Below are 27,161 nucleotides of genomic sequence, written 5' to 3' on the forward strand. Positions count from 1 at the left end.
TAGGTCGTTTCCAATTTTTGCTTAATAAAAAGGTACTGCTCTTGACACTCTGTACATGTCTCCCGGAGCCCACTCAGAGGAGCTTCTGTAGTAAAATGGTTCCCATTTCTGCCAGCACACTGGAGTCATGTGTGGTTTACAGAATCCTAATGTCAAGGCTGAGCCCCAAATTGATGAAACTAGAATCTCGGAGAGTGGAGGGGAGGTGGGGATGGTGTCCGGTGTGATGTGCTTGTAAAACTCAATGGGTTTATTAGCCAGTGGTGACGACTACTGGTCCGCATGGGGGCCACTGGCCCACACGTGTGGTCCTCCAGCCAGCGGCTTGTTAGACGGACACTCACAGACCCTGGCCCTGGCCCCATGAGCAAGAGTCTGTTTCGGGAGACCTCAGGTGATGGAGAGAACATCTTCAACACTTTTCAATCCCCCCCCCTTTTTGTTTCTTGGTTTGAAATGCCTATCTGTTGGAAGTTGGGCCTTCTGCATGGGCCTTACCTTTGGGTCGTCCAATTTTCTTGACTTTTTCCTTGTACGCTCACATCTCTTTTTGTGTTTTACTTCCTGGGAGATTCTTCTCTCCAGATTCTTCTCTCCATCCCTTCTAATGTATTTATATTTATTTTTAAAATTTATTTATTTATTTTTTAAGATTTTATTTATTTGAGAGAGAGAGAGATCACAAGTAGGCAGAGGGTGGGGTGGGGGGCGAGGAAGCAGGCTCTCCGCTGAGCAGGGAGCCCGATGTGGGGCTCGATCCTAGGACCCTGAGATCATGACCTGAGCCAAAGGCAGATGCCCAACTGACTGAGCCACCCAGGCGCCCCTCTAATGGATTTTTAAATTCTGCTATTATAATTTTCAAGAGCCTTGACACTTCCTTTTTATTTCATTTTAACACTTCTTTTTTAAAAAATTACACTCTTGATTTCAGTTCAGGTCATGATCTCAGGGTTATGAGATTGAGCCCCCTGCATTGGCCCCTGGGCTCAGCATGGAGTTGGCTTGAGGATTCTTTCTCCCTTCCCCCCAAGGGGGGACCCTCCCCCTGGCTAGATCTCACTCACTCTAAAATAAATAAATAAATAGATCTTTATTTTTTAAAAAAAAGATTCTCCTTCTCCCCTCTGTCCCTCCCCCCACTTGCTTGCTTGCTGTCTCTCTATAACTCACTAACTTTCTTTTCCTGTTTTATGGGTGAGTATCTTTGGAGGGTTGTTCCCTGACCCCTTTCTCCTGGGTATTGGAATCTCTATTTTTGGTTTGTTGGTTTTGGTCAACTGTTGGCGCCTCTGGCTGTTCCAACTGAGGGCCACACAGCCAAGCTACTAGAAACTGTACATGTGGGCGGGGCTTGTGTACAAGGGGCCTCAGGGGGGTGACTGGGCAGAGAAGGGGAATCGCCAACATTAGGATCTGTCAACCTTTTCAGTTCATTCCCCAGTGACAGGCTGAATAACATCTTGCCTTGGGGGCAGGTGGATGGAGAATAAGCCAGCTGTTAGTGGGGAAGGGGATGGAGAGTCTCTCCATTAACCACTGCCTCACTCCAGTCTTTGGCTGGGCTTGGGGTCCCCAGTCCCAAATCCTTCTAGTGCACCCTTGGCCAGCAGTAAACCTGGGTCTCCTAGGGTCTACCAGGGTTAGGAAAGGGCCATGTGGGCTATGAGAAGGGACTTGGGGATCTAACGTCTTCCCAACAATACTATTTTCATACCCATCCTAACTTTCACCTTAGGGACACCTGGCCTCTCTGAGTTCTGAGAATTTGGCAGATACTGCAAAGCAAATGGGCTTGCTCATGGCTGCTTTCTTCCTTGGAGACATTTTGGGGAGCTGGGGAAGGGATGGCAGGCAGCCATCCCTCTCCTCTCCTTTATGGCTTTGTAATTTATGCCACTTCATTCCTTTAGGTCGTCCTGGTGGAGCTTTGGGGGTAAGAAGAAATAAAATGTGTTCAGTCTGCTCTATTGAACCACAAGTCCCTGTCCATTGTACAAGCATTTTCACATCTGTGCACAGAAGTTCTTATAACTCTGGGGCACCCGGATGGCTCAGTTGTTCAGCATCTGCCTTTGGCTCGGGTTGTGATCCCAGGGTCCTAGGATTGAGTCCCACATGGGGCTCCCTGCTCAGCGAGGAATCTGCTTCTCCCTCTCCCACTTCCCCTGCTTGTGTTCCCTCTGTGTGTGTGTGTGTCTCTGTCAAATAAATAAGTAAAAGCTTTAAAAAAAAGTTCATACAACTCATTTTGATTATTTGTATGTATACTTAAATTTTTTTCTAAGCAGAAATGGCCTTGTTTTTCCATTCAACATGAGGGTTGTGAGTTCTACCACACAGAGATCGAACTCATTCTTTTCACTGCGAACAACACGCTACATTCTTTTCCATCCATTTCTCTATCAATGCATCTCAGAAACACAAGTGACTGTGGTCTTTGGGTCAACACACTGGCTCAATGCAAATTCTAATCTTTATTGTTACAAATTTTGAAGCATAACTTGTTACAGGGAAACAGTCTGTCTTTTTACCATCTGCCAGCAGCAAGGGCAAAAAAGCTAACGGTGGGGGCCTGAGAGCCTGGAGAGAAGGCCCTTCAAGGAACAGGAGTATGGGGCAGTGGGAGAGTGGCCGGATGGAGAGATGACACCAACACACACATGCGCGCACGCGCGCGCACACACACGCATTCTCTCTCTCTCAAGTTCTGTCTTTAGGGAAGGGTTTTCCAGAAACATTTGCTCACCCTCTGAATTATTTTTCATGCCCAACTGAAGCTACTGAAGAGAAGTGAATTAAAGGCTTAGGGGAGACTTGTCCCCCAGCTGGGGATGCAGCTGAAGGCTGCTCTTCAATGAGGGAATTCACTGTAACCCCCAGAGCCCTTCCAGGCTCCACGAGCTGGGGAGAGGCTACGCAGAACCTAGGGCCGTCAGAGGGGTCCCCAGAAACCCAAGCAAGGGCCAGCATTCGACAGCAGCTCCTGAGCCAATCTTGAACCAAGGGAGGGTGCTGCTCCTGCTTCCAGAGCCCTCGGGAGGCAGAAGGGTGGGCAAGCCTCTCACCCCGCACCCTCTAGGACCCACTGCTCATCTCTAGGGCCCAAGCTCAGCTTTGAAGGGCAATGTTCAGGGCTGGGTTCTTCTTCCATTAATAGGAGAAAGCCCAGCCAGTGCCTGCTGCAGTGCATACAGGAGGGTCCCATAAGGCCGGTCTGCAGGCCCTTCCGGCCCACCCCAAGACAAGACCAAACTTAAAATGAATATGGAGGTAGACTGGGGGAGGGTGCAAGGGAAGGACAATAAATAAAGGTCAGGGCTGAGTGGGATGGCTGTGGTGGGGGGGAGGGAGGAGGGCTCCTAGGGGAGAAGGGGGCAGAAAGGCACTGAGTGGGGGTAAGGAGACTCAGCCCCCCAAACACTGGTTGGTTGAGTCAAAGGTCACGTCCAACAAGGCTGGCCAGCTGAGGGCTCCAGACTGCTCACCAGACCCTCCCAGCTCGCTTTCTCTCTCCAACTCCTCCACTGCAAAGTCTGTTCCGTGCACCAAACGTGTCTCTGCTGGGGCAGGCAGGCGGGGCCTTGGGAGGTCGTGTCAGCAACGGGGAATTGCCCAGGCAGGCCTTTTGCCTTTAGGGGAGAGGGGAAAAAAAGGCCACTATAGGGTGAGCAGAGGCCAGATCCCTCCCCAGCAACAGCCTGAACTTTGGGAATGGCGTAGGAATACAAAACTTCCCCCAGCTTGTTCCGCAAGCCCTGGGGCCCCTTCTATGCCCTGGGCCACACAGATAGCCTTACTGGCTATCTGCTGAAGACCTACTTAGGGGACCCACTCCGTGAGAATTTTGCATTTCACCCACCCACCCCCAGCCCCACGAGGAACACAGCATGGTCCCCACATTAGCAATAATGGAACTGGGTGCAGAGAGATCAAATATTAGGTTGAGTCATATCGATGCCAACATCTGACTATTTTTGATCTATAAAAAGGCAATTTCATATGGCTGAAGCTGATGGTTTGCCCAGGTTCACGTGTCTGTGGGTGGCACGGCTGGGACTAAAACGTGGCTGATTCCAGACTGTCCTCTGCGGGGGATTTCAGGAGAAGGAGGGGAGAGGGTACACTCCACATACATGGCCACGGGGCCTCCCTCGCCAGAGACCTGCTCACTTGTGGCCTCTCTTAAATGCTCTAGCCTGTAGCTTCTTGGCACCATCGAGGCAGGAGAAAAGGGAGGAGGGAAGACAGGGAGCGGGTGAGAGCTCCCACAAGGCTTCCCGGTGTTGGGGGGGGACTGCCAGCACACACAGCCTGTGGGAGAGTCACTACTGGGCGGGGCGGTGGGGGGGTTGGTCAGCTGCTGGCTGATCCATGCATGGGCCACATGCCCACAGCTCCTGGCCCAGAGGTGCCAAGTCCAGCTGGGGCTTCTTTCTTGAAGGCGACTGGGGGCAGAACCGAGGTCCCTCACACTGCCTGCCCCCATTGCATGATGCTCCCAAATTGCCCGGGTTGGTTCACTGCAGGCAGGAGAGGGGTCTGGCTCACCTCGGATCCCCCCGTGCCCAGCACAGTGCTCAATGAACAGAGAATTTCGAACATCACCTAGCACTGTCTGGTTTGGGTGGACTGAATGAGGAAGGAGGACCATGGGGAAGCAGAAAAGGGAGAAGTGGGTGCGTTAGAAGGAGCGGCTTGGTACTCACCGGGGCTCTTCGGGTCTGGCCAGGGTGGGGTGCCCTGCGGGTCTGCAGAGCTGGTCCCAGTCTCACTGGCCAGGCTGCTCTGGCTCCCGGAGAGGGGGCTGGGCCGGCGGGGGGGCCCCATCTTGGGGGACTCCATGCTGCCACCTGCAAGGGACCATGAACTGAGACGGGGATAATCTCAGCCTGATAAGGAGCTGATCTAAAATCTCAGTTTTGGGGTGTCTGGGTGGCTCAGTCGGTTGAGCGTCTGACTCGATCTCAGCTCAGGTCTCAATCTCACGGTCATGAGTTCAAGCCCCATGTTGGGCTCCATGCTGAGCGCGGTCTACTTAAAAATAGATAAAAAAATAATATCTTCTCGAGGTGCCTGGGTGGCTCAGTGGGTTAAAGCCTCTGCCTTCGGCTCAGGTCATGATCCCAGGGTCCTGGGATCGAAGCCCCACATCAGGCTCTCTGCTCGGCAGGAAGCCTGCTTCCCCCCGCCTCTGCCTGTCTCTCTGCCTAGTTGTGATTTCTTTCGGTCAAATAAATAAAAAATAAAAATAAAAAAAATCTTAAAAAAAAATAAAATCTTCTCATTTGGAACTGTGCTAGGTGTCTGTGGGATTGTCTGCTCAGAGTCCCTTACCTGCTGCCCCACATGGCTGCCATGTTCTCAGGAGACCCTACCCTCTGACCAATACTGGCTGGTCCAGGATATACAAAGGTCACTGCATAGGCCTTCAGGTGGGTTCAGCAAGGAACAAGTCACCAGCATGAAAACTAGCAATGACGAGTTTTTCCTGCCTTCACTGATTGAGGGGAAAGGGTGTACATATTCACTAACTCAATGGGATTTTTCAAAAGTCTATTTGTTTGTTTATTTAAGTAGTCTCCACACCAACATGGGGCTTGAACTTGACCCTGAGATCAGGAGTCACATGTTCTATGGCCTGACCCAGCCAGGTACCCCCCAGTGTTTATTTTTGTTTTTTTTTTAGACTCTGTTTATTTATTTGAGAGAGAGAGAGAGAGCATGAGCAAAAGACAGCAAGCACACATGTTGAGGGAGGGGCAGTGGGAGAGGGAGAAGCGGGCTCCCCGCTGAGCAGAGAGCCTGATGTGGGACTCGATCCCCAGACTCTGGGATCATGACCTGAGCTGAGGGAAGGCAGATGCCCAACTGACTGAGCCCCCCAGGGGTCCCCCAGTGGTGTTATTAATTGCTGCCTTTATTAACTAAGTACTCTTCCCTTATGTATGGCTGTTATCTCATGGCCAAGCAGAGAGCACAGAGGTGAGGCCTATACTACTCTGTGCTCCATCTCTTCCTACCTGCCACACCCCCCTGGTCATGGCTGAGAGCTGGTGTGAGGGAGGGTTCAGTGCTCTATGGGGGGTGGGGGATGCGGGGCGTATAAAATCTGCATCAGAAACCAAGGCTGGCAGGTGAGTGTCCTTCACACTCTTCTAAGTTAGACTCTTTAACCTGAGAGGGCTCAGAGATCGTCTAGTCCAGAAACTAGTGTCGTCTCCTGTGCGGTCTCCACCTACCGGTAATGACCACTTGGAACAGTGTGCTGAGGAGGCTTCTGAGGCCATGTCAGGCTCTGTGGGAGAGTCCTGAGATTGACTAGTAATGTCTGCCAGGGGCATAGGAACGGAAGTGGAAGTGTGCATGCCAGGCATCTGCCGGCTCTGATCTAGCCTGAACTGCCATCCCCACCGGGAATTCCCTCCGTATTGGCGCTGGCAGATCACCCCACCTTGGTCCCAGGACAACACCCTGAGGCATGTCCTTTCAGTTTGGGACAGTTATTATAAAGCTCTCTGCTTATGCATTAAAATCAGCCTCCCTGAAATGTTTTTCAAATACCCCAGTTTTCTACCCTCTGGAGTAACTCTAACTGACCTGGTCCTTTTCCCAGAAAGGCCCTTTGTGGGTTTAAAGGAAAGAAAAGTGTGCCCCCAGGTCTTCTCTGCACTAGCCTCCAGGCTCCATTAACTTTCTTTCATATGACAAGGTCATAGAGGCCACCTCAGAGAGGTCAAACTCAGAAAACACTTTGGGGACCACATGCTCTGGGAGACAGAGGCCCAAGAGGTCAAGATATGTATTATTCAGGACCCCACCGTGGTTTCAAGGCAGAGCCGAGCTAGACCAAGGCACTTTCTACCTGATGTTCACAGCTCTCATCACTCTCGAGATAAAAAAATCTCACCATGGGGATGCTCGCCGGGAGCCTGGGGGGGAATCCAGGTATGCAGGCACGTGTGCTAGATCTGCCATCCTCCCTTCACCCCTGCCAATCCATCTGGGTCTCCTCTCTGTCCCGCTCTGCAGAGAAGCTAATGCTTAGCTCCTGGTCATCCCAGCCCCAGGCCCCCTCCTCCTCCCCTGTCAAGAACAGTTCTGCAGACACCAGCTGGGCAGCCATGATCCGAGGAAACAGCCATGCCATGGGCACCAGGGGCTTCAGGAACAAGCAGCGTCCTTGTTCTGCTTACCTGCTTCCCCGCAGGGCTTGGCACCTGTGGGCTCCCTGACCCCTGTCAGAAGAAGTCTGTCCTCCAGGCTAGAGGCGCTGAGATCCGAGTCACTGTCACTGTCACTGGAAACCACTGGAAAGAACAGACACCAGCATGAGAGGTTACCCTTCCTGGTCAATCCAGTAGGCACATCAGACAGAGGGCTTGGGGCAGGCCTCCCTTCTGCCGGGACAAACTCGCATGGAACCTTGGCTGGTCCTTGTGTTTGGGATACAGAAACAGTGGCCTGGGGAGCGGAATGGCAGGGAACTCCGTTCTGTCAGCCAAAGAGGTGAGTGCTGGTGTGAAGAGGCTGGGCCTCAGGCTTACCCCCCTACAGCTGGCCGTCTCCACAGGTGACCCTGTCCCACTGGCAGACTCGGGAGCCTCTTGCTCTGGTAGGAGCCGATTATCCCCTTGGGTTGCAGGCACAACTGCTCTGAGACGTGCACCTGGCCACACTGAGGGTGTAAGGCCACGCCCCTCTACCTTGCGCTGAGGCTGTGTTACAGGTACAAAATATCCGGTCCTCGCCAACCCTTATAGAGCACTCCAGGCACTTGACATCCGCTGGCTCACTCAAGCTTCTGGACAACCCCGAACACGGGGCTTGCAGGTGAGGAAGCCAAGGCACTTGCCCAAGGTGCTAAGTGGGAGGGCTGGGGTCACTCCCCTGGCAGAATGGCTCTACCCCTCTGTGTCTGCAACCACTCTGATTTTACTGGGAGAAATGAACTGGGAGCCGGCAGCCCTGGGCACTCGTCCCAGTTCATCCAGGAATGTACAGTGGGGTCTTGTGAACACAGACGGGAGCCAGGCTGATGGGGCTGGAGTCCCAGGAGAGGGGAGGAGAGGGAGCTCTCCCAGCAAACACCTGCTGTGGTAGAAACCTTCTTTTCTGACTATATGGCACCACATTTGGCCAGTGGATCAACAGTGGGAGTCATAATACCGGATATATTCATAGATTAAACATTCTATTTTAATTTTAAGCATAGAAATGTATACCCATTCACCCATCTTTTGATGGAGGGATTGGGGGCTGCTTTGAGATCGGGCCCACAGGGTCTTTTGTGTCTAAGCTGTGTCTCTATGGCGGTGTCTGTGCTCCCCAGGCACGGGGTCTCTACACTGGAGCACAGCTTAGAGACATTAGCAAAGCGGGATGAGTGCAGGATCCTTCTCTGTTTTTCCATTTCTTTCTCCTGCTTTTTACAGTTGTCCTGCCCACACCTGATTCAATAGCTTTTTTAAGCACGTCGCTTCTCTGAAGACTTTCGGAAGTCCTGGTTTTAATGAAACAACTCTGTCTTTTCCTGGCTCTTTCCAGCAGTTTACGTAACATTTAATTAGGTGATGTCATCCTCATACCAACTACCACACAGCACAGAAGGTCTGGGGTCATGGGTAAACCACTCTCACGGGGCACTGACTCGGTGGATGGCGTGTGAGTCCATGTGCCTTGCCGGGGAGGGCAACATGCTGGGTCCAGAAGGAAGGGAGGAGAGGCTGGGCACTCTGCCCGGCACAGTGTCAGCTGCCCAGAGAGCACGACTGCCCAACAGCTCCGAGCCCCAGAGACCCATGGGGCGGGGTGGGCGACGAGATCGGAAATCAAGTCAGTCTATGCCCAGGGTTGCTGAGAGGCTTCATGTGATGGGCCAGGCCCCCTGTGGAGCCGTGTGCAGGGGAAAACACTGAGCCAGCGTCAGCATCCTGCAGGAAGGACAGTGGTCAGGCAGGGAAATCCCCTGGGGTACAGGAGCAGCCGCAGCAGGACCCAGGCCATGGAGCTTCTAGGGCCTTCTGGAAAGCCTTTGTGCCTTCAGCAAAGGGAGTCACAGGTCACTGAATCTGGCAACCAGAGGGATGGAGCTGGCCAACCATTCCAGCTCTAGGAGATTCTCTACCCCGTGCGGCCTTGGCAGAGCGTCTGGTACACAGGTGCTTTGGGAAGAAGTCCTGATGACTGCTTGACTCTTTCCTCTCCCCATCCCCACATTCTGCCCGCTTTGCCTCCTGAGTGGTTCTCCAACCAGTGGCCTCCTCACCATGGTCGCCTGCTTAGCTCCAAACCTCCGTGTCTCCAGTCCGGCCTCCTTCACTCGCTTCCCACCGGGACCCCACCTGTGGGCACCTCTCTTGGCACAGAGCGGAATGCTCCAGCTAACACGTACATCCTAGCCTACCCTTTCATTCTTTAAGATCGTATTTATTTATTAAAAAGAAAGAGACAGAGCATGAGCTGAGGAGCAGCAGAGAGAGAGGGAGACTCCCTGCTGAACAGGGAGCCCAATGCAGGGCTCGATCCCAGGCCCCCAGATCATGACCTAAGCCAAAGGCAGACGCTTAACGACTGAGCTACCCAGGCGCCCCCATCCTGCCCAATCTTACTCAGGCTTCTCCACACGACTGGGTTCTTACCAAACTGCCGGTTAGTACCTCCTCCAGCAACTCACTTCCTACTGCTCAGAATTCCCTGCCCCTGCCTCTTCTCCTGGGTAGTTTTCGTTTACTAATCTGTTCTTTTAGTAATCTCCACACCCAATGCTGGGCTTGAACTTACAACCCCAAGGTCAAGAGTCCCACGCTGTACCGACTGAGCCAGCCAGGTGCCTATCTCCTCCAGGGAGCCTTCCCTCTCACCTGCGCCTGGCTGGCTGAATGCTCTAGGCATTCTGCTACAGCCATTGTCTGCTTTCAGCGTGCATGCGTGTGTGTGTGTGTGTGCGTGCGTGCATGTGCTTCCCCCAGCAGACTGCCGGGCTCCTGGGGGGCAGGGGCCAAAGTGCACTGGTGAATGAGGCTGGCACACTTCTTGCGCACAGCCTGACCCACGTGGGTGGGACAACAGTGATGTTAACGTGACTGTTCCCAGCTTTTCCTTCCTCTAGCTGCTCAAGGATTTTTGCCTTTTCTGCTCTCTTTCCCTCCTGGCCTTCCCGAGAAAAAGAGTTCTGGTTTGGCTTTGCGGGCTTTTGTGATGTAGCTTGGGATTCAGAGGGGCTGGAGGTCCATATGCCCCTTTATAGTACTTGAGAAGTGCAAAGGCCTGATTTATTCTGCAGCTGCTTTGCAGGTCCCAGATGGGGTGTCTTTGATCATGACTCCATCTACGGAACCTCACGGGTGTTGGTTTTGTAAGCATTGACGTATCTTTGTCTCACTCAGTGACAGATGAGGCATCTGCCCTGGGGGTCCCTGGACAAAGGGAGTGGGAGGTGGGCAGGAGGCTGAGAGAAGCTCCCTGGGTCTCCCTCCCTTGGGGCAGCTGCAAAGAAATCAGGGAGGGTGGTGTCCTCCCAATAGAAGGGGGACTGGCAGCCTGTTAAGCAGAGGGGAGTCCCTGAGAAGAGCTGGGATTGATTTCCAAATAGACTCCCTGAGTCTCTGCTTATGCATAATGTAGTCATTCTTCCTGACTTGAAATGCTCTGTCTCCCTTATGGTCAATCTTCATAATTCTGGGGCCAGAGGGTAGTTAGCCTGGGGCTGGGGCAGGGGGGACAGGCAGCTCTCCAGTGTTGAAACAAGGCCAGGATCCTTGGGTGCTACTGTGCAGGTGACCAAGGGAGCAAAATACCAAGAGCTTCAAAGGAGACAATGGGAGAGGGTGTCTCAGGGACTCAGGTTTTGGTGGCAATCCCATTTTAACCTGCTCCTTCACCCTCCTCCCTGGCCCGTCATCTGCACATGCAGTGTTGGGTCACGCAGGTCCCAGAGTGAGCTTAAATTGCAAGAAGACGGTCTCGTGTTATACCAGGGGAGCAGCTTTTGTTGTGAGGGGTGGGTCTTGTCCCAAGCATCCCAAGCTTGGAGGCCGGGTTTGGGCACCATGTTGCCTAGTCCCATGTGCCTAGGTTGTTCAAGTTCTATAAAAAAATAAGTCCTCCTCAAGCTAGGCAAGTTAGGCGGTTGATTTGTTCTTTGCCTCCTTTTACAGAACCCAAATGCCCATAGCCATGGAAAGGGGAAACAGTTCCAGATGACAACTGACCTCCAAAGGTGTCACAGGGCAGACAACCAGCCAATCGACAAGACTCACCCCCCTAGGCCATGCCTCCCTGGCTCATTGTGTCTGGAACTCTGAACTGGGGCCAGACCTCAGCTTAGAGGTCTTGGTAGTGCAAACCCAATCCCATTCTAATCCACTGTAATAAACTCTACTTGAAAGAAAGAAACCGAAGGAAGCTAGTAGTGTCCACACCTGGCCTTGGCATTTACTGTCGGTGAGAAACAAACACACCAAGAAGACACTGCTGAGAATGTACCTGGACAGGACCCAGTGCAAACACTATTTACCCCAACATTCCTCCTGCAGCAGGGGAAGAAGTTTTTCTTCCTCCTCCCCCTCTGACTGTCTCCATAAAACCTAAATCTTGGCTAATCTGCCATTCGATTGCCGATTGCCACCTTTCTCGCCGCATGGCAGCTGTGATTGTAAATCTTCCAGGTCTATTAAAGAAGCTTTTAGGCTCATAAATCTTTTGGCCCTTGCTCTTCCATCCTCAACAGAACACTCTGTGTGTCTGAAGGCTGATTTTTCCCTTCTAATTCCCCCAAGACAGTCTAAGATGGCTTGGTGATGAGTGCTTGTGTTCAGCCCACGCCTGATTTCTCAGATCGAAGATGGGAAAGCACGAGGGACAAGATGGTCCCACTCATCTGCCCAAGGAGAAGGAGGAGTCACCAAATGGACTCACCTGGGCTCTGCCAGAAGGCAGGGAGGAAGAAGGGCCTCCCCCACCCCAGCGGCCCTAGACCCAGGACCCTCTGCTGGGGGAGCTGGCATCCCTGAGATTTTCCCATCATGCCCCAGAAGGGCTGCCCCACTCTGCTCAGCTCTCATCCTTAGCAGTGGCTAGCTTCTCTGGGGACAGGCCAGCTTTCTTCCCCCCCCCCGCCCGGCTCACTCTTGGATGGATTTGCAATTTGACTGTCACCATGGAAACTCAGAGTTTTGGTACACGAAGGTGGGGGGAAGTCTTCCCTTTTGGAAAGTCTTTCCTGACTGCCTCAAAGGACACATGGAGCAGCTGCTGTCCTGTGAAGACACCTTGCCTGGGATGGTCCAGGCGACAGGCAGGATGCTGGCCGCTTGACCTCCAAGCACTGCACTGGGATTCGGGGGGACGTAGTTCCTGGCTCTTCTCGGCCACCCCCTCTCTTTGTGGCCCTGGGCATTTCTCAGGCTTTATCACACACAAAGAGACCAACCTGGACAGCTATTCAGTCTGAACCCTAGGATTCAACCTCAGGTCGGCTGTGTTTCTTTGGTGGAGGACCCCCAGGGCCCCTCTCCGGCTGAGAGGTGGGGAGATGTGACTTCTGGGCCACAACATCCGCCTGCTGGCACAAGAGCAGCCCGTGAGCCTGGGAGGCACTAGCGAGCTGCTGCGGTTCCACTTGGAGGCTTCCAAAGCCCCCAGAAATGATGGGAATTAGAGAGGAAGAGAGATATTTTCAGCAAACATTCTGCCAAGGCAAAGCAGATGGTGGAAAATTTTGCATACTAAAACCAAAATAATTTTTTTTTAATGTAAAGGGAAGATGAGAAGGCCCCGGGGAATGCATAGACGTCCCCAATTAGCCTTACCCTGCCTACCAGGCTGCAGAGGGCAGCAGCAGGACTATCCCCACTGGGACAGGCGAGAAGCTGTATCTCCTGCCAAGAGGGCGGGGCCTGCAGCCTGAAATCCCACTGAGGGGCGTCCCAAGTCTGGGGCTCTGTCTGGTGGTCGCAGAGGGGAGGTATGGGCTGGTGAAGGGGCACTGGTTCTGCTGGGTCCTTTTCTGGCTTTCTTGTGAGCATTCACATGGTAACACAGGCAGCGTCTGGCACATGGTAGGGGCCTTTTGCTTGAGGGACTCTTCTGGAACTCAAGGCCCACACCACCTGCTGCAGGACTGGCCTCACTGTGTTTGGTGCCAGGACCAACCTCACAGGGGTGGACTCACCTTCTCTGGGGGAGGGGGATGTGGATTCCTAGGTTGTGACAGAGGGACGAGATGTTTCAGAGGCCATTTGCAGGCTGGGCTAGGATTTGAGCCCAGGCCTAGTTCCTTCTGAGACCTCTGCTCTTTCCTCCCCTCCCAGCAGGCAGGGCACCCCCCAGTCTGCCCTTGCCCTCGGTGCTCTGCTCCCCCAGGAGTCCTCCCCTCAAGGCCAGCCAGCTCCTCCTCTGTCTTCCCAACGCACACTTTCTGGGTTTCTCTCCAGAGAAACTGTCAGAGGCAGGCACTGTGATGTGAGTGACAGACTTCTAGCTCCCTCCCCACATCCAGGCTTGAGTCCTGGCCCTGCCTTGGACACTCCTGGGCAAAGACCTTCATCTCCCTGAGCCTCAATCTTCACCTCTGTGAAACAGAGACAAGAGCAACCCCGAGGAAATAAGATTGAGTAGGACAAAAGGCACTGCAAGTTCAACAAGCTATGCAGGCCTGTAAATATTTTTAAAAATTCAATTCCAGTTCATCCCCCAGAAGCCCAGCCAAATTGTGCCTCTATTGAAAAGTGGGGGAAAGGGAAATGGGAGACAGGCCCTTCCTCACTCTCCCCATGACTGCTGGGGCAGCTCTCCAGGCCCCTCAGACACTGCCCGGCATTGCATTTCTTTTCCTATGAATTGATTCCCCCAACTGTACCAGGAACTGCTTGAGGTCAGGGCCCCGTCTCAAAATCCGCATCTGCCTCCTTTCCTCGGCCCCCAGCACTGAGCTCTGGGTCAAGTAGACACGCAGGAAATACCAGCCCGCTTCCTGGAAAAACCTCCCCAGGAGAGGACGGCAGCAGTGAATACAGACAGTAGGACTGGATGGTGGTCAGCAAGGTGGTGATGAGCCAGCTCCAGTTCCAGAAGGGGTGGACCCAGCAGGCGCCTCCTCATAGCCTCCTCCCTCTTGAAGGACACTCAGGTGGGCCAAGCCAGGCTGCTGGTGGCCTCAGCCTGAGCCAGGGACAGACAGATGGGGAGAGAGGGGGTCAGAGGCTGGTTGTCGCAAACATGGGGTGGGTAGGCCCTGGGCAGGAGATGATGGGTGGCGGGCCTGAGGCACTGTTCACACACAGTCTGCTCTTCTTTCAAATCCAAGGCCAGGGGAACCTGGCCTCATAGGGATGGATCCTGGGAAGCCAGAGAGGACAGAGCCCACCTCCCTCTCTCCCAGACCCCAGAGTCAGGAGATCTGTGACCTTTGCTTGCCAGCTCCCTGACTGCCCTGAGCTTCGTTTCCTCATCTGTGAGGTGGAAATATCACAGGACAACCTCAGAGAGCGGGGTGAGCATATGGCACTCAGGGAGGCCTTCTTCCTCAGTCTCCCGTCTGGGGTGCCACCAGGGACATCAGTAGGGATAGCACAGACCAAGCTGGGAACTGAGAATTGGGGAGTGGAGAGTTTCCTGTGCTTGCTTGTTCCTTCAGTGTTGATTTTAATTAACTCCTTTCTTTGGGCTCACAGACAGACAGGAGGCACTGGATAATGAAGACAAATCCTCAAGTCATAGTGATGTGGTCGCCAGCACTGAAATCCTGTGGTCCTGCCCTTAGTGGAGGAGCTCCAGATAGAATGGGAGGGGGAGGATGGAAGGTAAGAACAGCTTCCTCCAGAGTGAACATGATACTCTCCTCGGAGGCAGAGTGTTCAAGGAGAAGGGAAGTCAGGGAAGGCTTCTTGGAAGAGGTGGAATTTAAAACCAGGCAGAGTTTAGACACAAACGCTGGGACAGAAATGCTGGGGCTAGGGTATGTCTTGCATCCCTGACAGAGAACAGGAAAGGCAAAGGCCAGGTGGTGGGCTTCTCTGGGGCCTGGACAGCCCCGCTGGCTCAACAGAAAGGTTTCAGGCTCAGGCACTTAGAGGTGAGGCCTGGCTTGGGTGTGCTCTTCACTATTTCTCTCTGGCGGGTTATTGCTGCTGATTTACAGCACAGATGAAACAGTGAATGAATATCTCCTGCCTTTGCTGGGATGCAAAATGTGCCTTGCTTCTATATCCTTACCAGGGCTCTCTCTCTCTCTCCTTCTGTCTCTATGGGTCTCTGGGCTTTTGTCTTTTGTCTCTTTGGGCCTCCTTTTTTGCTGATGTTTTAAAAAAATCTCTCTCTGCCTTTGCTTCTCTTATCTTTCTTTCCTGTCTTACATGTCTTGTGTGTCTTTGTGTTCTGGGTCTTCCTGGTTTTTTTTTTCTTGGTTCTTCTGTTTTTGGTCAGGTTCTCACTCTCCAGTCTCATCTTTCAGCATCTCTGCCCATCTGTCTTTGGGTCTGTGTCTCTCTCTTTCCCCAGGCCTCTCTGTCCCGTTCCCTCAGGGTCCAGCCTTCTTGGCATGGGGTCTGTGCTCAGAGCCTGAGTGTGGGGGATGGGCTGCCAGGTCTACCTGAACCCCAGGTGGACCCAGAAGCAAGTGAGGCGGGAGAGGCCTGGCCCCCCTGTCCTATATGGAAATCTAGGTAGATGGACTCTCCTATCCTTGCTGCGGCTCCTGGGCCAGCAGTGGGGAATCAGCTCAGCCTATGTGCCAGGCCGGACTTCACCTATGATGGCACAGCTATCTCCTTGGGCTTTACTGGTGACGGACAGGGCAGGAAGGCCTGGGTTTATTCACGTCACCCAGGTTCCTAGAGGCTGAGAAATCTAGAGTGGGCAGAATTGAATTGTAGGTTTCCACAGTGACACAGGTGAGTGGCTGGAGAGGGTGTGCTTCAGGCACAGGGCAGAGCCCCGCCCAGGCCCCCCAAGTGGAAGTTCAGCATACATCCATTAACAGAAGCCAGAGGCTGGCTGTGGGGGCTGCTTCCCCGGGGTTGGCTCAGATGGGGTGGGAGTGGGGACAAGGAGGTCCAAGACCTTGCCTTGGAGCTGGAATCATCCAATCAACTGAGGCTGTCACTGGGCTTGGACAAACAAGAATGGAGAGCCATGCCCCTGACCTCTGTGGTGTGGCTAATGAGGGCCTTCTGCTCTTGGGAAGTCAATCCCCAAGCAAAGGAGGATGCCCAGGAAAGGCAGGGGGTGCTGCTGGGGCAGGGGTGGGGTGCAGCAGTGGGAGCCCACAGTTCACTGAAGTTTCGGGGTTCTGTTCCAGAGAAGCCCCCCCCATTCCCACCCACTGGCATTGGGCTAGCGTTTGGCTTCACCAAGGGCTCTGAAGGTCAGGACAAATTAGTATGCATGGGATTCTCTTTGAAAACAGCCACAAAAAAAGGTGGCCGGGCCTCTACTTCCCTGAGATTTAGGGAAAGGGTAGAGTTTCCTAAATGCGGAGGGCATCTTTCTGTCCACATTGAGATTATCTGACCTCTTGGTGCCCTACTGTAACATGGGACCACAGTAGTACACAGCTCACCCTGCCCCAGTTGTCAGGGGATTCCACAAAACAAGGAATGCCCCCCGCCTGGCACAGGCTGCGGTAAGAAACCATGCAAGCAAGCCTTGGCAGCGACCATCCTTGCTGGTTTTATCTGGCCGCTCAGCACCGTGGCCCGAGGCTGGCCTCTTTCACCTGCACAGACCTACAGGCAAACAGTCCCCAGGCCCTCAGAGCGTGCAGGAATGGCAGCCACACAGGAAGACTGCCAGCTGAGCGCCAACCCCCTGGTATTCCCCTGCCTGTGGAGAAGGAAGGCATCTAGCTCCCCAAAGGGCTGGGGGGAGCTCCACACAGCACTATGACCCTTTCTCGTTTATTTGTCTTCTGGACCCAAACAGCTGACCTGCACCACGCAGACCTGAGTCAGGCGTTTACGGGTTGCAGTGAGGGACGCCTGACGCCCTCTCAGACACTCAGAAGACAGTGTCTCCAGCCTCTTCTCTAAAGCTCCCGGGATCCTGCGCGCCTGCGCATGTGTGTTTGTGTGTGCCCGCACAGGGAGGGCAGGGCCAGTGCTGAGATGGGGCTGGTCTCTGCGGGAGGGGCAGCCTCAGCGTAAGATCTGTGAGCTCCTTCACCACCTGCCAGAAATTTCTCCAGAAAGTTTCCTTCCCTTGGATTTGGAACTGTAAGATACCAAAGCTGGAAGACAACAGACTGTCCCGGCCCCCTCATCTCCATCCTACTCCTGGGGCAACCCGAGCCCAGAGAGGAAGAAAGACTTCCAAAAACTAATTTCCCTAGCCTGGGGCCAGGATTGGGGGTGGGGAGGCACAGATGTGATGCGGTCAAGCTCTGCTTTCCACAAGTCAGCTGGCAGTGTCAGTGGGTGAGGTGGGCTGGGCATGATATTTATTTTGATATATTTATCATCTTTCTGGATATGAGTATTTATTTCCGCAAAGCAGTGTGCCCGTTTTTGTTGCAACAGATGTTCCTGTTGGTCTAATTCCTAGGCTCTCTCTTTTCAATAAGGATGTGGAAACAAGAACTATTTCAGTTTCTTCTTAATAACGCTGGAAGGGTGGTGATCAGAGTGGCAAGAGACAACAAGGAGGGGTGGGGACTTCGGCAAACCCAAGAAAGCATGCCCAGTGTGAAGAGGGAATCTGTCTTAGCCTGTCCAATTTGTCCAGGGAGGGGGCGGTCAGCAGACTTTCTGATGTCCAAAACAGCCAGAATTCCATATCTTTTCAAATAATAAGAATTCTTCACATTTAAAAAAGTTGTCAGTGAACTTAAACCAGTGAGCCAGATCGAGTTGCAACCTCAAACACCGGCAAATGTCCAACCCTCAGAGGACAGATGGCATCCACTTCCCAACATGGAAGCCCTCCTGCTCTGCCATCCTCTGCCTCCTTCTTCAAGCCTCAGCCAGCCTGGCCCCCTGCACGGAACACACCCTCCCAGCTGCTCCGAAGGCTGCAGGGAGTTCATGTGCCATGTTTGATCCACCGTGACAGAAATGGCAAGTCCAGAGCCTGGCTGGGGACATGTTTGGGGGGGTGGTGAGTAGGGAGTGGGAGAGGGCAGCTGAGCACTCCAAGGAGCTTCCAAAATGCTAATTTCTTAGGAACAGAGAAAGAAGGAAGGTGGCATAGCAACAGCTGGCTCTGGGCAGTGAGCAATCCTGTATGAAAATAAAACATTTTACAATCCACAACCGTGGCTCATTAAGAATGAATGGATCTACTGGTATAAATAGCATGCTGCGTTAAGAAGTCAGGAAACAGCATATGGGTTTGATGGAAAAACGGCTGCCACCGAACTGCTGATTAGCTCTGTTGGCTGCAGCTCTGCACTAACGAGACAGAGGTCTGTGGTTCCAAGCTTTCGTGGGCCATGTGGATTTCTCCATCTTGGGCCATAGCATGTATTCCCATCTCCCCAGCCCTGATCACAGTATGGGGGCAAACTCTGGACACACAGTAACAAGTCTGTATTAAATCTCCCTCAGTTTCTAAAGCACAGTATCCTCCCTATAATAGCCAGCCTCTGTTTGAATGCTCCAAGTGACAGGGAACTCACTACCATGTCAGACCCAAAACATCCAATTCTGTGGCTACTACGCAAGAGATACAAATTTCCCCCTGTGCTGTCCCAGCCCTGCTTTAAGGGAAAGCAGCCCTAAGTAGCCATGCCATCTGATGGGATACGGGCTAGAAGTGAAAAGGACAGCCTGAGTAGGAATGAGTTGGGCCAACCACCTCCTTCCTGAGTGCAGATGTGGGGTCATAAGTGCAGCCAGAGGAAGGGCATGCCAGATGCAGGGGATGGAGCTGACCCGAGAAGCAGCTGTTACCATACTCCTCCACCCCACAGGTCTTGCAAGCCTTGTCTCCTCTGCTTCCGGAAGACCCTTCCCAGCAGCCTGGCAGCAACCCCTGCACTTGAGCTGGCCTTGGTGGTCTCCATTCCTGCCAACCAAAAATCCTCTTGCCAAAACTGAAAGGGGACAGCCACTGCGCATGGTGATTTGGGCAACGGTTTACTCTATGCTGAACCCAGAGGGGAGAGGAATGGCCTGTGATTCAGAAGCCTCTTGGCTGCAAGTGTGTAGGACAGCCTCCCTCTCCTCGTCTATCCTGAAGCTGCCCCACGGGCTGTCTGAGCATCTGATGAGATAATGACCATGAGTTGCAGAGCTCTGGCTGCTGCCAATGCGGCGCCCAGTGTACTGGACATGGTGGTGTCGGGGGTGGAGGTGGGTTAGCCGGGGGTCATTCAGCAAGGCTGGCCCAGGGTAAACATTTGTAGCCTGACCTGAACCAGACTGCTCAACCCAAACAATCCTGATACTTGCTTTCCCTGGACTGCAATCAGAACCACAGTTGAGGATTTTTTAAAAAGTGTTTAAAATTTAGTGAACCAAGGAAGCGATAATGAAACCCCTCTATTTTTCTCAAAACGATCCAACTGGAACAAATCCAAAACCTTGAAGTATTTTTCTGGAACAGACCTTGAATCACCCAGCGTGTAAATCTGTTCAAATCCTTCCAGGGAGCCCCTGCTCTGCTCACGGGGCTGCCAGAGGGCAGGACATGGGAAGGCCCTGCAGAGGGACAGTGACACCAGCTCAGCAGAGATGGGAAAGTGCACTTGCCCCACAGCTATGGGAACTCTAGAGACCTTCCTGTGCCTCAGCCAGGGACCTTCTGGCCTACCGTGGCTTCTGTGCTATCTCTGAGGAGGAGTGGGGAGGAAATGGGTATCTGTACACTTGGGTAGGGCTTTCTGGGTCTGTGGTGGAAGGCAAAATGAAAAGGCCTCCCTAATCCGGTCAGGCCACAGAGCAGTGATGAAGGCTTTAGTCCCCTCCCACCTGCCCAGCCCCAGGCTCCAGGGAAAGGCCAACACGGCAAAGCCTTACCAAGCTGAGGTTGGTCTCCAAGGGATCCCAGCTCTCTGGTTCCCATCTGAGAAAAGCAGACACATCCTAGAATGCCCTTCAAACAGTGTATGTACTCTAGACTCAGGGCTTCAGGCCCCCAGTTTCAGGAGCTCAGCCACAGCTGGGCCAGTTGGGGCAGGCCAACCATCGAGTAGACAGGGCAATGTTGCCCAATGTTGCCTCCAGTCAGAGCACTGGGGGCTGAAGAAAAGAAGCCCCATCATGTTAAGGATCCTTGTCACTGGAGGGAGAGAAGCACAAAATCCTATCTGAGAATAATTTCCAGATGTAATGACTTCACTCAGATAAATTCAGCTCTCTCTCTAGCTCTTGTAGGGAATTAGGTTCATCTAGTATCCAAGACAAGCCCTCCTCCCCACTGCCTGCTTCTATCATAATGCAAGGCTGCAGAAGTTAAAGGCTTGATTTTTCAGCATCCCCTTTTAACTTTCTTCCATTCTTTATAGTGATGGCTGGAGCTGCTGCAACCATCTTGTGACCATGAGGAAAAGAGCAAGAATTATAAAGACACCTGTCCTGACATCACTGAGCTGCTGAACCACAGCTGCAGGTGCCTTCCCTAAACTTTCTAGCATATGACAAAACAGATAATCTCTTATTATCCAGATATGCCAGGTTAATATGGTATCGGCCACCCCTACTGCCAGCAAATATCTTTGTACATAGCCCACGGGTGAGACTCCACCTCAAAGGAAAGAAGTCTGCTAAAGAGGTGGGACAAGCTCCAAAGGGATTAAGACCCAAGAACCCATAGTACTGGCTCCACATTTTACACCTTTTTTTCACAGGGGAGCAGAGACCCAGGAGTGTGCAAAAGCTGGCATTAGTCATTACTGCCATGAACGGGGAGCAATGATCTGCCACTGAAAAGCAGTGTGGAGCACACACTCCATTTAGATCTACCAGGTGCAGGGCACCTGGGTGGCTCAGTGGGTTAAGCTACTGCCTTCAGCTCAGGTCATGATCCCAGCGTCCTGGGATCGAGCCCCGTGTCGGGATTCCCCAGTCATCAGGGAGCAGCTTCTCTCTCTCCTCCCTGCTTGTGCTCTCTATCTCTGTCACTCTGTCTCAGCATCAAATAAATAAAAACATTAAAAAAAAAAGATTAGATTGTTTAGGTGGGAAGGTGGACCTCTCCCAGAGACACACAGGTCAGACCCAAGGCCACTCAGGTCACTCTGTTCCTTCCTCCATCCTGGGGAAAGAATGAATGACCTGCTATAAGCAAGCTTACAGAAGGCTCGCCTAGTGGTCTGCGGGCAAATCCTTGCCCCAAATCAACACCCACGGTACAGAAAAGGGCGAGAGAAGTAAACTCAGGTAGTCAGCCAACCTGTTCTGCAAGAGCTGGAGCGTCACCAGCTCTTTTGATATAACACAGCAGAAAAAAATATCTTGGATCTTTTCTAATATATTCTTTGTGTTATTTTTTTTTTAAGATTTTATTTATTTGAAAGAGAGAGAGAGAGATTACAGGCAGGCAGAGAGGCAGGAAGAGAGGTGGGGGGAGCAGGCTCCCGGCTGAGCAGAGAGCCCGATGCAGGGCTCGATTCCAGGACCCTGAGATCATGACCTGAGCTGAAGGCAGAGGCTTAACCCACTGAGCCACCCAGGTGCCCTCTTTGTGTTATTTTTAACTTTTTTTTTTTTTTTTTTTGAGGGAGGGGTGGGAGGGGCAGAGGAAAAGATAATCTTAAGCAGGCTCCATGCCCGGCAAGGAGCCCAACAACCGGGCTCAATCTCACGGCCCTGAGCTCATGACCTGAGCCGAAATCAAGAGTCGGACGCCCAGCCGACTGCACCACCCAGGCGCTCCTAACATTTAGATCTTTAATCTTTCTGTGGCATGTTTCTGAATACACATGGAATGGGTGGAAATCTAATTATGCTAATTCTGGTTGTTACATAAACCTGTTATTTTCCCACTGAAATGAAAAACTACCTATGTTCAGCTTCCATACATCCTTAGGTCTATTATTTCCCTATTCTGTTCTACTTACCTATTTATCCTATAAATAAATATTCTATTTATTCTGATGCCAATACTTTACTATTTCTATTTGATTATAGTAATTTTATAGTAAGCTTTAAGAGTAAGCAGCTCCTTCTACTACCTTGCCATTCTTAAAAAAAACCCCAAAATATTTTGGGGGTGCCTAGGTGGCTCAGTGTGTTAGAGCCTCTGTCTTCAGTTCAGGTCATGATCCCAGGGTCCTGGGATCGAGCCCCACATTGGGCTCCCTGCTTAGCCGGGAGCCTGCTTCCCACTCCCCCTGCCTGTCTCTCTGCCTACTTGTGATCTCTGTCAAATAAATAAAATAAAATCTTAAAAAAAAACCCAAAACATTATGTTAAAATGAAATATAACTCATATACCATCAAATTCACCCTTTGGAAGTGTATGATTCCATGGTTTTTAGTATATTCATTAAGTCGTGCAACCAGCACCACTATTCAGTTCCAGAATATCTTTATCACATGTTCTCTGTACCCATTAGCAATCCTTCCCCCTTCCCCCCAGCTCCCTGGTCCTGGCAATCATGAATCTACATTCTGTTTCCATGGATTTGCCTGTTCTTTTTTTTTTTTTTTTTTAAGATTTTATTTATTTATTTGAGAGGGAGAAAGTGAGCAAGAGAGCACAAGCAGGGGGAGTGGGAGAGGGAGAAGCAAGACACCCCACTGAACAGGGAGCTCATCTTGGGACTCGATCCCAAGGACCCTGGGATCATGACCTGACCTGAAGGCAGACATTTAACTGACTGAGCCACCCAGGTGCCCCATGGGTTTGCCTGTTCTGAACATTTCATATAATCAGAGTGATACAACTGTATGACCTTTGTCTCTGGCATCTTTCACTTAGCAGACAGTGTGCACGGTTCATCCATGGTGTAGCCTATGTCAGCAGCCCATTCCTTTTTTAAGGCTGAATAATATTCCACTGTATGATTAAGCCATGTTTCGTTTATCCAGTGGATAAGAGAAAAGTCTGAATCTGTTCCTTCCTAAAAACTCCACTGGGAAATCAGATAGGAATTATTACATTTATTAATTTGAAGGGCTCCAGATCTTTGTCTGCCTCTGTTTGTCTCTTGCTTTTTTTTTGTCCTGTAATAAAGTTCTATAATTTTCTTCAAGTTGAACCTATAATTGCTTTTCAGCTTCACTTCTAGGTATTTTATAATTTTTGCTGCAATTATGAGTGAATTTCCCCATTGTTCCTTCTAATTAGCAGAGAGTAAAACTATCAATTTTTTTTTGGTGTGTAAACTATCGATTTACTTTGCATCCTGTCAGTTCCCAAATTGTCTTATTAATCCCAATGGGTTGCCTTAGCAGGCTCTCTTGGGTTTTCTTAGCATACAGTCATATCATCTGCAAATAATATAATTTTTTCTCTTCTCCAATAGCAACAGATTATTTTCTTGCCTTATTTCATTAGTTAAATACTACAAAACACTGTCAACTGATGTCTGTTTTTTTTTGTTTGTTTATTTTTTAAAAGAGAGCAAGAGAGGGCATGAGCAGGGTGAAGGGCAGAGGGAAAAGGAGACTCCCACTGAGCAGGGAGCCTGACTTTGGGGCTTGATCCTGGGACTCCAGGATCATGACCTGAGCCAAAGGCAGACAATTAACTGACTGAGCCACCCAGGTACCCCCATAGGGTTATTCTTGATTTGCATTTTGATAGAGCATGGCTTCGGTTCTTTATCAGTGAATGTAATATTTGGTATTGGATTTTTTTTCTTCCTTGGTAGTTGTATCATATTTAAGCAATTTCCTTTTATTCTCATATTAAATTTTTAATTTAGCATACATTTGTTTTTAACCTTGGAGAGGAAGACATTTTGAAGCAAGACAGGAAACCTAGAAAACACAAAGCCAACAAAAGACATACCTGACTTCACAAAAATGAGAAGAAACAGGTTTTGAATGGCAAAATACTATGAGTAAAGACCAAGGTCAAACAAAATGGAAAGTCAAGGAGGAAAGCATCTGCCAGCCATCTACCATCCCTAACATACAAGCAGCACCTAACAAATCGATACGAGAAAATAAACCACTTAATAAAAAATGGGGAATGGGTTCAAACAGGTAATTTTTAGTGTATGTGCTACTGTAGCAAACACCAAACAGGTACCATTTTTAAGATTTATATATGTATTTGGGGGGGAGAGAGAGGGAGAGAGATATAGAGGAACAGGGGTAGGGGAAGAGAAGAGAAAGCATCTGATGCCAGGAGCAGCATTTTTTTTTTTTTAAAGATTTTATTTGGTTATTTAAGAGACAGAGCAAGAGCAAGAGAGAGAGGACACATGAGCTGGGTTGGGGGTGCAGAGGGAGAGGAAGAAGCAGACTCCCCGCTTGATCCCACAACCCTGAGACCACAACCTGAGGAGATGCTTAGAACCCTGGAAGCTTCTGACCCGGTCTGCAGACGGAGCCCAAGTTCACCTGGAGGACCTCCACATGGTCCGGCCTGGCCACAGTGCAAACTCAGTTAATAAACCATGCCACCTGTGTGTGTGTGGGCCGCTGGCCTCCTCACCCGCATCATCAAAAGGCCATCTGTGTCTGCATGACTGCGGGGAAGGAGGCCCTGTCGATCCCAGGGGTGTGTGTGAGCACATGAGTGTGTATGAACGTGTGCCCTGCATGGATGCTGAGCACACAGGGCAGTGAGGGCCCCTGGGGCCCACTCAGAACAACATTCTGTCTCCCCAGCTGTAACTCCTCCATCACCCCAAGGGACACAGGTGTGCCCCTAACAGGGCAGGGGCAGGAGGAAGCCTCAGCTGGAGTGTGGAAAAGGGACCGAGTGGAGGAGGGAGCCACTTCTCCAGAAAACCCCATTCCAGGCTCCTCCCTGAGGCCAGTCCCATGCAGCCTGTGCCCCTGCCCGCCTGCCCAGGGGACCCTTGCTCTTGCCCACGGTCCCTACAAGGGTTTTGCTGCGGCAGTGATGGCGAACTTGTGGGAAGGAGAAGTGCAAACAGAGGCCAGCAGAATTTTCGAGGAAGGCCTTCTGGACAAAGAGGCGGGGGATGCCTAAGAGAGGGTTTCAGGAGAACAGAGGCCCTGCTGTTAATGCCAGTTATGGCTGGACAGGCTGACCTACAGCTGACGTTTACTTTCCACAGGATATCACTTGGCAGCCTTCAACATTTTGTAATAAACACACCTTAATTTTGCAACAAGGGAAAAAAAGCCCAAATGATATATAGATAGATGCCAGTTCTTAAACCAAACACAAAGATCTTTAAGAGCCCCACAAAAACAGCTGCCACGTCTACGCGGACCCTAAACTTGGACACTTTAGGCCAGAAGGAGTGAGGGCCCAGAGGATAAGACCCGGCCTTTTGGTCCCATCTCAGCCATACAGCAGCTCAGTAAGTGCAACCTCTTCTCTGGGCCTCAGGCTACACGTCTCTAAAACAGGGCTTAAATACCCACCCTGATCACCTCTGGAGCCTGATGTGAGACCGGGAATTTTAAAAATGAAGACCACGAACATTAAAGCATCCTGCAAACTGGGGAGGGCCGTCTACCATACCAGGTACTGTGACCACCAGTGGGGCTGGGCTCCCTTCCGACGGCGGCCACCTGGCCGGCTGCCACAGCAGTGCAGCTTCCACATGACCCAGAGGGCCCTGGGCACAGTCATCTTGCTCATTAGTACCAGGGAAGCCAGGAGTCCTCCCTTCCTGAGATGTAACAGAAGCGCCAAGAAGAGATGGTACAGGCCAGCTTTGGAAAGCTGCATTTTCATACTTTGCGAGAAACCTCAGTAGGTATCATGTTCCTGCGAAGATCCATAGCGCTCACAGCATCCCTAGCCCCAAAGGAGCCTTTGTTTGTGAAATGGCCCCCCAATGGACCCCCTGCTCCAAGCGATCCCTGTGCTAAGGTCCAGCTGCCCACGTGGGTGTGGGTGGCAAGCTGAGGGCCCAGGGAGGGACGATGTGCCAGGATGAGCCCCATGCAGGTGTGGCAGATACCGGCCTGGTGCGTGGCACTGCCCAGCTGGCTGACGGCAGGATTGTGACAGCTGCTATCTTGGGACAGGCGGCAAAGGGGACTTACCTCTCCCTCGGGCCCACGTGTAGACACGACTAATCTCAGTGCTTCTGGGCTTTTGCTCGGTGGGCTCCATGGGCAGAGGTCGGAAGTGGGGGTCATCGGCCCGGCCAGGGGTCTTCAGCGGCAGGATGTACTTGGGGAGCCCTTTGTAGAACCAGGCCCCCGACCTCTTCCAGACCTGGCAGGGGTGACATCTGCTTAGAGCAAGTGACGCAGGGCAGCCCTCCCTGTACTGCGCTCCCACACTGGCCCGCCCTCCTCTCCTGTTGGAAAGGGCTCTGTGCTGTGGGCGCCCAGAAGGTGCTCCATATGCTACCTGTATTCCCCCGCTCTGCCCCTTCCCTCAAGGCTCTGGGGCAGAGCGAGTGGCAGGAAGCTCAGAGAAGAGCCAGGCTGGGGGACGGTGCAATACTGGAAGCTGTCCTGGGGAGCTCCCCGGGGATGAGGCGCTCTCTGTGCCAGTGCAGGAAGGGCCCCAATCTCAGAGAGTCCCAGGTTAGAATTCCTAGCAGCACGGAGATACGGTCATCGAACTCTCCATGCCTACTTCAAGAAATGCCAAGTACTCCCTGATCTCTTTTCCACCGAAGGATATACGTTCAGGGTATTCAGTAAGAGAAGGGGGAGAGTGTGAAGGAACGTGACCTTCTCAGAGAAGACTTTGGCGATTAAGAGCAGACGGCTGGGGTCCAAACCTTGGATCTGTCACCGGGCCGCTGTGAGAGAGGGACACATGGACCTTCCAGATTCCCAGTTTCATCACCAGGAGGTGGAATGTAGGAAGAGTGCCTGTCTCACAGGGCAGCCAGGAGGACCAGACTCTGGAATGAATGTAAGACGTCACCAGAAGATGTGATGCTTATGGCCGTCAATGCTACCCTCTTCCTCTCATCTGATAGACAAGGAAATCCTAAAACCAGTGGACCAAGTTCCCGAGTAATTTATTTATTGGAGAGGGAGGGGGGAGGGGTAGAGGGAGAGGAGAGAGAGACTCTTAAGCAAGCTCCACAGTGGGCTCCGTCTCACAACCCTGAGATCATGACCTGAGCCAAAATCAAGAGTTGGACGCTTAACTAACCACCC

The 27,161-nt window shown here is 51.8% G+C and overlaps 1 protein-coding gene across 3 annotated transcripts in view; it reads right to left on the reverse strand.

Annotated features, from left to right (window-relative positions):
* Positions 1 to 2,458: 2,458 nt before the first annotated feature.
* Positions 2,459 to 27,161, reverse strand: part of RPH3AL (rabphilin 3A like (without C2 domains)) — a 136,206-nt gene continuing 111,503 nt past the window's right edge. For all 3 annotated transcript variants that reach the window (XM_080826096.1, XM_080826098.1, XM_080826097.1), the window contains 4 exons: positions 26,082 to 26,256; positions 7,197 to 7,310; positions 4,710 to 4,853; positions 2,459 to 3,632 (listed from right to left, as the gene is read on the reverse strand). In XM_080826096.1, coding sequence (XP_080682222.1) covers positions 3,598 to 3,632; positions 4,710 to 4,853; positions 7,197 to 7,310; positions 26,082 to 26,256 — 468 coding nt within the window. In that variant the 3' untranslated portion in view covers positions 2,459 to 3,597. The remainder of the gene's footprint in view (positions 3,633 to 4,709; positions 4,854 to 7,196; positions 7,311 to 26,081; positions 26,257 to 27,161) is intronic.

This window comes from Martes martes, assembly GCF_963455335.1.
Source record: "Martes martes genome assembly, chromosome: 16".
Taxonomy (NCBI): domain Eukaryota; kingdom Metazoa; phylum Chordata; class Mammalia; order Carnivora; family Mustelidae; genus Martes; species Martes martes.